Source organism: Acomys minous (assembly GCF_964271855.1).
Source record: "Acomys minous genome assembly, chromosome: 4".
NCBI lineage: Eukaryota > Metazoa > Chordata > Mammalia > Rodentia > Muridae > Acomys > Acomys minous.
In genome coordinates this window covers 92,957,085-92,972,078 of record NC_140486.1, presented here as the reverse complement: position 1 = coordinate 92,972,078, position 14,994 = coordinate 92,957,085, and the positions used below count along the sequence as shown (strand labels likewise).

General features: G+C 41.6%; 1 protein-coding gene across 1 annotated transcript in view; it reads right to left on the bottom strand.

Moving 5' to 3' along the window:
- The window catches only part of COL4A4 (collagen type IV alpha 4 chain), a 113,223-nt gene that overhangs the window by 51,312 nt on the left and 46,917 nt on the right, over positions 1 to 14,994 (bottom strand). Inside the window, exons 14-22 of the mRNA XM_084779829.1 lie at positions 13,710 to 13,790; positions 12,915 to 12,968; positions 12,613 to 12,672; positions 11,698 to 11,742; positions 10,215 to 10,268; positions 9,382 to 9,451; positions 8,183 to 8,287; positions 4,274 to 4,438; positions 983 to 1,072 (exon numbers count right to left, since the gene is read on the bottom strand). Of these exons, the coding sequence (XP_084635955.1) occupies positions 983 to 1,072; positions 4,274 to 4,438; positions 8,183 to 8,287; positions 9,382 to 9,451; positions 10,215 to 10,268; positions 11,698 to 11,742; positions 12,613 to 12,672; positions 12,915 to 12,968; positions 13,710 to 13,790 (724 nt within the window). The remainder of the gene's footprint in view (positions 1 to 982; positions 1,073 to 4,273; positions 4,439 to 8,182; positions 8,288 to 9,381; positions 9,452 to 10,214; positions 10,269 to 11,697; positions 11,743 to 12,612; positions 12,673 to 12,914; positions 12,969 to 13,709; positions 13,791 to 14,994) is intronic.

Here is a 14,994-nt window from a genome sequence, read left to right as displayed (position 1 = left end):
ATCTCATTCTCCACATGGGAAAGTGGGGAGGAAGAGCGGGGTGGGGGGTGGGGTGGGGGGGAGACTGCCTCTGACATGAACTCTAGAGCCCTCTATTTGAACAGTGCCCCTTGGTGGGGAGGCCCTATGGGAACACAGAGGAAGAAGATGCTGGCCATCCAGATGAGACCTGATAGGCTGTAGTCAGATGGTGGGGGAGGAGGACCCCACTGGTCAGAGGTCTAGGGGAGAGGAATAGGGCAGGAGAGGGAGGGAGGGTGAGAACAGGAAGATAAGAATGAGGATGTGTATTTAAAAAAAACATTAAAATGTTTAATTTTTAAAGTTGATGTGGAATTGCTAAGTTGAGCTTAAAAAACAAGGTGTGAATAAAGTTTAGCTTGGGATTAGGACAAAATTTCCTAAAACAAAGCTAAATGTACTTGTGTACTTTTAGGCATTATATTTATGCAAAGCAATGTTCTCAGCATTGATTATAAAATCAAAATATCAGTTTACTCTGAAAAACCTTGAAGATGGTCTACATCCTGCAGCATTAAACATTCAGCCAAGATAGAATTCTTTACATAACAATAAACACCTCTATCACATTAGTATGCAAACCTGCTTCCACATTCAATAGATGCTACTTATGTGCATTAAAGAATTATTTTAAATACATTTCTCCATTATGTGTCAGCAGTAAAAGCTTGATTTGTATGCCTATTTTATATACCCATACACTTGAAATGGCATGAAAAATTTTCAGGTAAAAATGGGTCTTGAGTGGCAAAGTATAAGAAGCCCTTGTTTGACAGAAGAACTTGAGTCATGGTGACTTATGCGCACTTGAACACACATTGACATGCAGTTCTCGTGAGGAGTAACAAAAGTGAGTATTAAGCCCGAATGGCATGCCAGGCTATGCTTCTCATAGGCTCCCTCACCCTGGAACTCCATGTGTGGCTGTCGTGTATAAATTCTATCTTTCATTCATACTTGCCTTTTTCTCCTTTGGCTCCACTTCTTCCTGGGGGACCCATTTTTCCCTTTTCTCCCATTGGCCCAGGGCACCCAGGGCTACAATACGTCACTGTTTGGAAGCAAGGATATGGTAGACAGAATCACATGATTTAGATGAAGTCCCCCGGAGGGCGCCAGTGTGGTGTACTCTCAGTCTCTGCCCTATGTTTTACTTCATGATGTCCCATGTCTCAGTTCTCCCCCCTCTTCTCTCCTTCTTCCTCTTCTTTCTCCACCCTTTCCTCCTTCCTCCCCTCTCTCTCTATACATATAGACCATGGAACTATCTACTAGCACCATTGATAAAGACACTCTTAATGCCAGCCATAGGTCAGTGGGCTCCAGAATAAGATAACAGATAACACCAACAAATACCAAAGCAAAATAAATCATGAACAACAAAAGACGGAGTCAGGATATAGCAATGTTTTTTTTTTCTCCCTCATTTACCAATTACCAGGCAGTGAAGAAACCACAAAGCACAGCTTGCAAAAGCAAAACTTTTGAGACATCTGGATAAAGACGACATAGGCTGCAAATGCTACCCTCTGCATTCTCCAGACACTTTAGTAGGATAAAAGGCTAAAACAACAACAATAGAAGGCTTAAAACCCCAGAAGACCCTAAAGATGCCAGGATCCAAGCATCAATGGAAAATGACAAGGGGAAAAAAAGAAAAACAATTAAAAAGCAGGTTTCACACCAGAATCTCTCCTCTGGAGCTTACATAGTAGAATGACAGAGTCTCAAACAATGAATTGCTAATAAAATATTTATATGGAAAGACTCCTCTCAAAAATTGTAGTAGAAAATAAAACACCCCTTCAAAAACAAAGAAGAAACAAAGTTTCAAGAAAAAACGGGTAAAGCACAATGTAATTAAAACAGTAGAGGGGGCACTATTTCACACTGAGACAATGAACAGAACGCTGCAAAAGGGAACACTGAAAGAGAACTAAACTCTCAGAAACAGAAGTAATTAAGTCCACAAAACAAACAAACAAACAAACAAACAAAAACTATAAATTCAGTAAGAGCTGGAAGATAGGACTGAATAAAAAAAATTAAAGCTTCCAGTATGGAAATAGATTTCAAAGGTATGTGCAGACAGTAACATAGTATAGACGTTTGCAGTGCTCTCACTACAGGCTGGAGAATGAAATCCTGAGAAGAAAGATTTCCAACCCAGAATTTTATGCTCACCTAAACTACCCATCAGACAACCGAACAGAGCGAAGGTGTGTTATGTCCGTGTGATTCCCCAGCTTTAAGCTCTTATTTTGAATTGTTCTCTGGAAGTCTAATAGGAGAGTAAGCAATTGGCCAGTGGAAAGTAAAACACTAGAGAGATGTGGAGGGAGTAACAGTGAATTCATGTTTATTACTGCTCTTTTCACAGTAGCAAGTAAGTGGAGTTAGCCTCGATGTCCACCAACACATAAAAGGATCGCGGACATGTGGCTTATATATACAACGGAATTTTATGCCATGTTTAAGAAAAAATAAAATCATGAAATTTGTAATGAAAAGTACAGAACTAGAAAATATAATACGGAGGTAACTCAGGCTCAGAAAGACAAATGTGGTGTGTTCTTTCTCACATGTGGATTCTAGCTTCTAAAGGTTAAATATGTGTATTCAACTGGAAGCAACTGAAGAAAGGAGCCAAAAAACAAAAAACAAAAAACAAACAAACAAATCCAGAAAGAGGTTCTTGAGAAAGGAGGAAAAGCTCTAAAGATAGCAGTTCTTTGGGGGGGGGGGGAGGGTCAAATGACTTTTTCACAGAGGTCACATATCAGCTATCCTTGCATATAAAATATTTACATTATAATTCATAACAGCAACAAAATTATAGTTATGCTGTAGCAGTGAAATAATTTTATAGTTGGGAGTTACCACAACATGAGGAACTGTATTAAGGGGTCGCAGCACTAGGAAGGCTGAGAACTACTATTTTAAGGGAAGGCATGAGGTGGGCAACAGAGTATGTGAGAAGTGAAAAGGGAAAGGTGCTATCTGCAGGAGGAAGGACAGAGCGAGCAGAGAAACAGGAAGGGGAAGAGAGGCCAAGGAGTCAATCACATCTGAGCACATACATTTTTGTCGTAGTTTCTACAACAGGATATTGAAATGGCACTAGATATTATAAAAACAATTTAAAAATAACAGTGAATGAAAAGCTCCAAGTATCTCAGCAATAAGTCGAAAGTGCAGCCTTACTAACTTGAAAAAGTTAAAAAGGTCCAGAAAACTTTTGTTTTAAAAGTAACACTATAAGGCTATTTAATGAGTTAGAATATATAACAACAGAGTATATACAAAAATCTGGGAGGTTTGAGATTAATTTTAAATAACTAAATCAAAAGTCAAGCAAGCACAGATGGGCATACACAAAAAGACAATTTACCAAATGTTGCTATGAAAAATAATAAATGAATCAGGCTGGAGAGATGGCTCAGTGGTTAAGAACACTGCTGCTCTTCCAGAGGACCTGGGTTTAATTCTCAGCAACCACATAGCAGCTTACAACTGTCTATAACTCCAGTCCTATAGGATATGTTGCGCTCACACAGACATACATGCAGTCAAAATACCAGTGCACATAAAAATAAATAAATGTTAAAAATAATAAATGTATCATTAAAGGCTGAGCTGGTGGGTACACTTATAAACCATTAAATGGAAACACTGAATATTTCTATAGCCCAAACTATGACACCATCATTCCACGTAAGCAATGAGAATAAGAAGTGTATACATATAGAATGGGGCGTGGTGAATAGTGGCTGAGTCTGTAGGGAGGAGTCAAACGGCAATGAGCAAAAGCAAAAACTTTAGCAATAGAAATATAAATGCGCTGGATGATAATGTAGAACCAAATTATGAAGAGATCCAGCTACATGTGCGAAAATAGCTGTCTCTGAGGAGGAAAAAAGCAGGAGAAGACAGAGCTTGGCATCTCCTTACTTTTAAGCCAAACTCACATAAAAGTCCAATAAAAATCAAAACTGTGTTGACAAAACAAAAATCTATCAATTTATCAAATCTTATCATTCATACTTAAACTCACAATTAATAAATTGCACATATTCAATCAATAGGCCAGTGTCATTTCCCATATTCATTAAAAAGATTTTAATATGAATAACTTGACCTATAAAATGTTATACAAGTTTTTAAGTATTTAGAAAAGTAGACTTTCTGAATGAACCTATAGCTATATGAACTGCAGCATAAGAGTTAATGAAGATCAATGAGTAAACTTTACCATCTGATCCAGGGGGTCCCTGTGGTCCTGGTGCTCCAGGTAGTCCAGGCGCTCCTGGCCTCCCTGGCTTTCCTGGGACACAGTTGAGTCTTCCAGGAACACCAGCATCCCCTGGAAATCCTGGGGGACCAGGAAACCCTGGAAACCCAGGAAGTCCCACCATGCCTGCAAGGAAAAGTCAGGGTGGAAATCACACATGGTCTCAAGAGTAACCGTGCTGGTAGAAATCCCAACCAGAAACATGGAAACAGAAGAAAACACCTGGGACTGGACATCACACCTAATGGAACAAGCCAGACACGGAAAGAGAAGCTCCCGGTGCCTTCCCGTCCACGTGGACCCTAACACAGTCAAACTCACAGAAGGAAGGACAGATGGCGACTGTGTGGGAACAAGGGGGTGGGGAAGATGGTGATGTTGATCTAGAGGACAGACTTTCAAGAGAGCTGACTAAATTCTGGGGAATTTAGACCAATAGGAAGTCAACAAAGCTTGACAGGAAGAGGGCGAGAGAGACTTGGGAAATGGAGACAGAAGGATCACAAGACGGGGGCTAGCTTGGGCTATAGAAAGAGAGTATGTTGTAACAGCACCCAAACCCAAAACTAGGACAAAACCCCTGCTTTTTCCACAAGGCTGACTGCTAGATAGAAATCAGGAGCCATACCACGATAATCTGAATAAATTTTTTAAGAGTAGGATGCTATAAAAAAAATGGACTTGAGGCAGGAGAAATGGCTCAGTGGTTGAGAACAATTCCAGCTCTTCTGAAGGACCAAGTTCAGTTCCCAGAAGCCATGCCAGGCAACTCACAAACACCTGTAATTCCAGATCCAGGGGACCAAACAGTCTCTTCTGTCTTCTGAAAGCATCAGTGCTCCATAGTGAATGTATGCATGCTCACTCACATAAATATAAATAAAGTAAAATCTTTTAAAGCTTAACTATCCCATACACCAAAAGGCATTGCTGCTTTTGAAAGAAGCTGCAGCTGGAAGCCCACAGGTCTGGGGGATCATGCCCCCCTCCAAGAGAGGGTTTCACTATGTAGCCTTTGCTGTCTTGGACTCACTTTGTAGACTAAGCTGGCCTCACACTCACAGAGCTGTGCCTGCCCCAAGTGCTGGGATTATAGACATGCACCACCATGCCCGGAGGGGACCATGTTAGCTTAACTTTCCCCCATTCTTTGTGTTTATTGGAACAGATATGTTTCACTTATTTCAAAGTAGAATATTCTTCTATCTTTCCATCCTACTAACTCATAAAATTAATCCATAGAAACCTATTACCACATCTAGCGGATAAAATATCTGCTCTTTCATCACCTACATAGGAGAGATCTTTTTGTAAAAAGTCTGCTGGGCATGCGTGTGTGCACACATATGCACACACACACACACACACACACACACACACACACACACCATACTGACTGTGTATGTGACTGATAGGTTCACCCGCTGGATTACAGTGATCACTATGGCATAGCAGGCACACACGGCATCAGTAGTAGCAGTAATAACAGCTCACACATTGATTCTTTACTAGGAATCAGGCTGTATCACACACATCACATCTTCCAATCCTAATGAGATCTCATCTTAGATGGGGGAACTGAGGCATGGAGAGGCGCAGTAAATGTCCAGGACGACACAGTTTGTAAGGAGTGACAACTGGAATGTTGTAGTACACAGCTCACTATCTGGGAAGGCTTGATCCAATTGCAAGTGTCTGACTCTGAAACCCACCCATCCCATGTTAGCTATGGCATGTAGCTGTTACATAAGACACAAAGTCTTACATACAGTGATGCGCTGGCAGCAAATGCCAATGCCTCCATGACATGCATGCCACCTGTCTTGCTGTCGCTCCTAAGACCTGCCAGGATTCTCCTCACTCACTGGGTAACCCAGGTAACACTTGTTGCTTTGTCCAGTACCAAGAACAACATGCAACCCTCTTCACCAAAGGCAATGGGCTAGAACGTGTGACACATATCAGCTTGGCCACCCAACGCTCTCACACAGAATCTTATAAGTGTGGGTAGTAGTAACGTGATATTTGTTTTTCCATTCTATTCCAGGGTGGAATAGAAAATAGGGTATATTGTGTCCCCCATATTATCCTGTGAAGTCTGAATTTTATTTTATTTATTTATTTAGGGTTTTTTTTTTGAGACAGGGTCTCTCTGTGTAGCCTTGGATGTCCTGGACTCACTATGTAGACCAGGCTGGCCTTGAACTCACAGCGATCTACCTGCCTCTGCCTCCCAATTGCTGGGATTAAAGGCATGCACCACCACACTCGAAGTCTGAATTTTAACTAGTGTATATACACATGTGTAATGAGATATAAATGTAGTGCAAAATAAAACGTATGTCTTACTATGGGACATACTCAGATTCAAAAGCCACTGGGTTAATTGGATTTGTGTGACTATGTGTCTCTCCGTGTGCACTCCTGTGAGGGGTAGCACGTGTGTGTGTGTGTGTGTGTGTGTGTGTGTGTGTGTGTGTGTGTGTGTGTGTACACTGTGCTTAGCCTTTGGTGTCATTACTCAGATGCTGTCCATCTTTTATGGCACAGGGTCCCTCGCTGGCCTGGAACTCACCAATCTGGCTAGGCATTCCAGCCAGTGAGCCCTGGGAGTCAGTTTGTATCTGCCTCACCAGCCCTGGTATTCCAAGAGTGCACCTCCACTCCTGGGTGGGATCTGGGGATTGATCTTGGGTCCTCATACTTGTGTGAGAAGCACTTTATTGACTGAGCTATCTTCCCAGCGCAGGATTAATTTTTTTAAGGAATTAAGAGCCTTCCTGTGTATTTGAATATATTGTTCCCAGTGGATCTTAATTTCAGTCCACTGGACATACAATTTTTATTAGAAACAACAGAGAACAGATAAGACTGGAGTTCAATGTTTTCTGACCAAGAGAATATTCTTGACGGCTTATATAATCCTGGGTCAATTAAACCCAGACTGCAGCCTCCAAAGACTAACTGATTGAGACAAGTCTTTTTAATATTGCTGTTGTCAGACCCTAAAAAAAGAGGAAAGCTAGATTTGTAGAGAAGTGAGCAAGAATTTGGTAGTCGATGACCGAACTTCTTACCCTTTCTTGGTGAATACAAAGGACACAGGCTGGGAAAAATATTTACTCGAGATTTTTTTCTCCTGCCAGGTTTAATCTGTTCTCCTGGGTTCACAGAATAGAAAAAAGGCATCAAACTCCTATTCCTGATCCTACTGGAATATTAACCAGCACAACTTCCAAAGAGGTCCTTGTCGTAATGGCAGCAATGGGGCTGTCAAATGTTACGTGACCTATGCTTTCCTTTATTCTCTTTTTCTTTGAGCCTTTCACTTTAAGTAAGGCTGTATCAAAGGTTTGTCTGTTTTTTGTTTTTTAAATCATCATGTTTATGTGCACATCTGACATAAAATATTAGGACTTTAGGTAGATGGATGGAATTTTGCAAGTAGATATCAACTTAGAAAATCTTTCAGAACAATAGTCCAACTAAGTAAACACTTTATCCCTAGTGAAAGTTTCAAATCCTCTCTGCAAGTGGAAATCTGATGGAAGGCCTGTCACACAAATGCTTGCCTCATGGCAGTTCTGAATGGCTCTGTGTGTGTGTGTGTGTGTGTGTGTGTGTGTGTGTGTGTGTGTGTGTAAAGATAAAGGAACCTACATTCCTCTAATTGGGTCATTTGAATTTGAAGATGTTAGAACCCCAGGGCTGTTGCTATGGCAGCAGAGCTTAGCATGGGAACCTGGAGCGGACACAGGCAACCATCTTCCATAAACTCTTAAGGCTGTCGCCTTATCAGCTAGAACCGGGGATTACAGCTGGGGTGGGTATGATGTAGGAAATCCACTGTAACATATCGTAGATTCATACCTGGACAAGTCTCCCCTGGTCTGCCTGGGGGCCCCGGGGGGCCCGGTAGTCCAACATCTCCAATTTCTCCATAGCCGCCTGGGGGCCCTGGGTCCCCTGGAGGACCTGACAAAGGTAACATCAGATGTAATAAGACAAATATCCACACACAACTTGAAATTCAGGGATGTTTGTGAGTCTCGCTAAAGTCCAAGTAGGAGGTACTTTTGCAGTTGCTTGACATAGTTTTAGTGGAATATGCCACACTGGGTCCCCTTTGACTGTCTCTCTTCTGCAGACACAGGAGCCGTGAGCTGAGTTCTCTGACATTGATTTAGGCTTCTCTTTCCACAAGCATCTTGGGAGATGTTAGTCAAGTGACCTCACAGCTTTTTTTTTTTAACTACAAGTTTAAGAAAAACTACTTTCTGAAAATTTAAATAATAAAAACCCTGCCACATATTTACATTATGAAATAAAACTTGATGTCATATGCCAATGGGACATGAACTAGGATGCACGGTTCTCCCTGCACATTGAGTGGCATCTTCACAGTAACTGTTCTGGCTTGAAGCTGAAATGTCCCCAGGAGGTTGAACACTCTAGCCCCAGGTGATGTCACTGGTTTTGGAGGTTGCTGAGTCTTAAAGAGATGAGGCCAGGCCGGGCAGCAGTGGTGCATGCCTTTAATCCCAGCACTCAGGAGGCAGAGGCAGGTAGATCTCTAAGGTCTAGGCCAGCCTAGTCTACAGAGAGAGTTCCAGGACAGCCAGGACTACACAAAGAAATTCTGTCTTGAACCAGGAGAGAGAGAGAGAGAGAGAGAGAGAGAGAGAGAGAGAGAGAGAGAGAGAGAGAGAGAGAGAGAGACCTGGTGTGAACGTAGAACCATAGGGAAGGAACGGTGAGAGCACTTCACAGCTGTGCTTGGTTTCAGTTAGTATCTGTTTCTAAGCTTGCACCACGCAGAGCTCTGCCAAATCTGCCCACCACAGTGTTTCTTGACTATGCCTTCCCCAGCATTGTGGATCCATGAGCCAAAAGAAGCCCGTCCATCAGGCATTTTGTCACAGTCATGAGGAAAAGTAACTAAATATTAATATTCATGGTTTTATCCTCCCTGGTGTGCAAACTACAGGAATACTGAATCAAACTCTTTTTTCTGCACCTGTCTAGTCCATTTCGGTATACATGATGGAAGAACTGAATTGAACACAAACCTTTGAGTGGAGGAGGTGGAGTTACCAAAAAGCCCGGTGGTCCTGGGTATCCGCGATCTCCAGGATCCCCCTGAAATCAGTCATTCATTTACTTTCCTTGGAAATAAGGATGCTTCCTGATGTTAAGCTAAGGTTAGGATGCCACACACACATTCATCAGGGAAGGAAAGACAAATGGTCAGCTACAGGAGTGAGTTGGCCTAGGAGTTCCAGAAGGAACCAACAGGCATCTGGCCTCTCACCCACACTCACAAGTAAATAGCGAATGGACAAAGCTATAGCAAAAGAAAAAACATTAACATCAGAAAAATTATTACCATGTGCTCATAAATGAAATACCGTAGAAGTCACTAGGTCTCTTGGGTGTACTTTGAACGTCAGTATAAGAAGGCGTTCTAGTACAAACACCTTGCAGGGCCTGACTTTGCATTTCATCATGGCAGCAAAATACTGTCTCTCCTTTAATCATGTCCCCTGAGAGCAGTTGGCCTTGCCCAGAACAAGCACTGAGTGTTGGGTCCCAGAAGTTACAAACAAAGGAAAAGGCACCACAGTGCTACAAAAGAAGATGATCTCAATACATCTGATCTCATGAGAGCTTTGAAGCTCTCATTATTATTCACGTTCAAAAGAATTGCTTCTCAAATGGAAGCATAACTGTGTTTCGTGTACTGATTCTAATTATGGCATGAAAATACACTACTTATACATAATACACAGAATTCATTAAAGTAATATTTATAAGATTACATCTATCTCAAAAGTTACACTAAACTTTAATTTGATATCAGAATGATCTAAAAGTTTTCTTTGACACGGCCTCACATTTTTACCTTTGGACCAAGAAATCCGAAGAGTCCGGGTTCGCCGGCCACTCCTTTTTCTCCCTATAAACAACCACAGACACATGTCAAAGAGCTCGCTATTAGGGGCTGACATCACCTCAGTCCAATCTAAAATGAACTGTGCACACTCACAGATGTCTGAACCACTCTTGGAATATATCCGTTTTGTAATTCAGTTTTAAAAGTCAACAGCACAATCCTGTATTTAGTGGTTCTCAGCCTTCCTAATGCTGCTCCCCTTTAATGCAGGTCCTTACGTTGTAGTGATCCCCCAACCATAAAATTATTTTCATTGCTACTTCATGACTGTAATTTTGCTACTGATATGAATTGTAATGTAAATACTTTTGGAGACAGAGGTTTGCCAAAGAGGTCATGACCCCCAGGTTAAGAACCACCATGTAATTAATTAAATGAAACCAGGTGTGTAATACACACTTGTAATCCTAGTACTTAAGATGGAAAGGCCATACTATCAAAGGACTAGGGGCCCCAGGCCAGCCTCAGTTACATGGTTATGTAGTGAATTCGAGGCTAATATGGACTACATATAACCCTGCCTCAGAACACCTGAGAGAGGGGGCTGAAGGGATGGCACAGGGCTGTGGAGCGTGCATTACCCTGGCAGATGGCTGGACTTGGGTTCCTAGAACTCTTGTTGGATGGCTTACAACTGCTGATGTCTTTTAGACTCTGTGAGCACCTGCACTCCCATGTGCACATAACTCTGTATATATTTGAAAATTTGGAAACACATGTTTATGTAAATTAGGTGAATATATGTGACATACCATATATTCTATAATCCATGCATTTTATAAATATATAAATTAAATACATAATAAAAATAAATCACTAAAGGCACGGTTTGTGGCTGAGGGTAGTTTAAATGAAAATGGCCCCATAGAGTCATAGGGAGTGGCATTATCGGAGGTGTGGCCTTCTTGGAGGAAGTGTGTCACTAGGGGAGGGCCTTGAGGTTTCAGAAGCTCAGGCCAGGCCTAGTGTCTTTCTCTCCTCTTGCTGCTTGAGGATCTGGATGCAGAACTCTCAGCTCCTTTTCCAGCACCATGTCTGCCTGCGTGTTGTTACGGTTCTCGCCAAGACGATAACAGACTAAACCTCTGAACTGTAAGGCAGCCCAATTAAATGTCTCCTTTATAAGAGTTGCTATGGCCACTGTGTCTCTTCACAGCAATAGAAACTCTAACTAAGACGGGGTAAAATGACTCAATAAGGTAAAATGACGGAGGTAAGATTCTTACCACAAAGCCCGAGGTTCTGTCTCTAGGCCCAAGCAGTGGAAGAAGAAAACAGACTCACTCAAACTGTCCTCTGAGCTTCATGAAGACACAGGGACACATGTTGACACACGCACGTGCGCGCGCACGCATACACACACACACACACACACACACACACACACACACACACATACACACACACACACCTCTGCTGGAATGGAATGTACCTGGAATCCTGGAAAACCTGGAGATCCATGGGAACCAGGCTCACCCTAACAATGACAGAAAATCAACAAGTAGAATTCAAACATAAGAAATGGTGTTTTTATCTTCTATAACCTTGTATTGATATGTAGTTTTGATGTGCTTTGATATGCAATGGAATAATAATATGTAATCTTGATACACATTGATATTAAACACAACTAAATAGGATAAACATAAAATGGATTCTACGTACTTCTGCCATTTGTTATTCCGCTGGATCTTAAGTCTTATTCAGAAAATTCACATCATTGCCAGTGTTTAATTAATAGGATTCACGCTTTTGCTGTTTCTATTCTTCCAATTTAAATTATTTAGCATGAAGTTTGCACTAGGTCAAATGTCTTCAAAATCTACAGTGTGTTCATTTGCATGGAAATGAATAGTTTACTCTGTGCAACTTTAGCAATAAAAATGACACAAAAGCCAATAATGGGCCATTCAATACCAAAGCTAGAGTTATCTAAGCCTACTGGAAATTGGCCTCCCAGTAATTCCATGGGACATGCCATTACTGGGAAAGTCAAGTGACATCTACAGGCTGACATAGTGCTTTCGTGCTAGGCACCCTTGCTTAGGCACCATAGTTTATGAAATAGGTTTGAGCTAACCAGCACAGGCACCTTCTGCACCATCAGTGAGCTAACAGGAATAGCCACAGTCCTGTCACCTGCCTCCCTCGGATCTCCTGTCTTGTGCATGCCTGTTGTAACTAAATGACATAGTGGCAGGGAACACCCCAGCTCTTGTGCAAACTGCATTGCTGTATGTGGGATAGTTTTTACAGTTTAGCTCATGGGAATACAGTTATAGTCTCACAAGTGTGTGAATAAACAATGCTACCAAACTCAGTGAGGCTTAGGACTAATGATCCTTACCCGGGGTCCTGGGAACCCAGGAATACCTTTTTCTCCTTTTGTCCCGATGCCAGGCTCTCCCTTTAAAAGATGACAGTGTTAGAAAGGTCTAAGCAACAACACTTGTTTAAGTTGGAAAGCAACAACAAAATGAGAAACAAAAACACTGGCAGTAGAAAAGAGAACTTCTTTACAATGGAGGTTTATAAGGTCATAGTAAGATAGTAAAATGTTTTGGCTGCAATTAAAGTAATGATTAAACCATGCAAAAAAGTAGGTGAAAATACTGTCTCACATAAATAGATGAAAAGAATTTAAATTACCTTGCGTCCTGGAGGCCCTGGAGATCCAATCATTCCCGGAATTCCTTTGATACCCTAAAAAGTATGCATGACATAATAGGATTACATAGTAGTCACTGAATTCCATATACTTCACAAATCATTTCTTTTGACAACCTGTTTCTTGTTGGGCTTTTTTTTTTTAAAGCAAGGGATTGAATTAGCAACTAAGACCTAAGTACATCACCTCTGGTATGACTTGGGCCAGGATGAGAAGCGTGTGGGGACATGGAGGGGAGCTATGGAAACAGACTGCAGATGCAAAGTGGGAAATACAGCTCTGGAGAGAACTGACCTGTTATGGTAAGGGAGCAGAATTTAAACCACAACTTAAACACAACTACAGACTGTGCGGCTGGCACTGGGAATAAGGATTTTCCCAAAGTCTATTGTGTATGCAGCTCTTGTAAGCTTTCCAGATCTCAAAATATGCAGCCCACCTCTGATACTGAGAGGACAACTGGGTTCCCCGTGACCTTTGCACACGTAAAGGCAAGTTACAGGACTGTGGCTATTCCTGTTAGCTCACTGTCAGAATACATCAGAACAGCCCTCTTGAAGTCCCGTGCTCTGGAGGACTTAGCTCAGCCCAGTCTGCCACACAGCAGCTGTGTGAACCTGAGGACTCTGTAAGGCTCTGGGAATAGCAGGAATAGCAGGAGCACCAGCCAATGAGGCAGCTCTGAGATTCATGTGACAGTGCACAGCCCTGAGCGTGCGCAGCAACGGCTTCTATTTGGGCTTCACAAGGTGACTTGGGAGATGAGTGGGCCTTACCTTTTCTCCTTTATAAAGAATCCAATCAGGTGACTGGATAAACAGGGTGGGCCCCCGAGGACCATGCTGGCCAACTTCACCCTTTAAAAGCATCAAGAAAATAGGCATTTCATTTTAACTTCTGCTTTGAAGCAAAGAAAACTTTCACCCATGAATAGTATAATGTTTCCAATCCCGTATGTCCTAGATTGAGAATAAAAAATGTACTGTGTGATATAAAATTATATTTATTGTTTATTATGAAAATATGACTTAAAACAAATTTTAAAAATAAGAATGATCCATAACATCATTATCCAGAGACAATCTATTGAAGACATTTGGTGTGGTGCTTTGTAGTGTTTATTTGTGAATGGCATGGACACAATGTATGAACATACAGAAACATCTGTCCGTATGCATGTGAACAGTGTCTTGTTAAATGCAGTTTTAAAACTATAACCAAGCTAACTATAATACATAGTAATCTCAGCAAATAAACTGAGACAGGAGGATCACAAATTTGAGGCTAACATGGAGTGCGTAGTATGTCTGTGTTTCTGATAGGTAGTATTTCTTCAGGAAAGATAGCATTTCAAGTTTACTGCAAATAGTATTTCTAAGGATCCAGGCACTGAACATGCCAGGGAGGCTCCTGAAGAGCTCAGAAGTTAGGAATATTGTAAGATATATATCCTGTTAGCTATCAGTGTTGATGTATTGACTGCTACGTACATTTTGTAAAGAGATGACTGAACAAACACAGACAGCACAGGGGTGAGCAGTGTGCACTGATAAGGATGACCGCTCTTATCCTAGCCAAAGTGCAAACACAGACCAACAAAAAGGGAGCATCTTCAAAACTGGGCCATGCTACTACTTTTTCGTATTATTAAAAAGTATCATATAATTAGCATAGTCAGAGGTAAAAACCCAGCAATACTTAGTAACAAACATATAGGTTGGTGTTTCTGTTTTTATTTTATTTTTAGTATAGGTGATGCCTCATGTATCCCAGCTGGCCTCAAACCTGTTATGCAGCCAAAAAAAAAAAAATGGTCCTGAACTCCTAGTCCTCCTATCTCCACCTCCTTAATGCTGTGATTAAAGGTATGTGCCACCTAGCCCAACTTTTCCAAGAATGTGTATGTGTGTGTGTGTGTGAACACACACGGATGCACGAGTGCACATGTGACAAGGTTTTACCCTCCCGAGGGCTGGGATTGCAGGCCTGCATCACCATGCCTGACATTAGTGCCCTTTGCTGTTCCTTTTACACAGTTAACTTTCTAGTTCTGCGACCTGG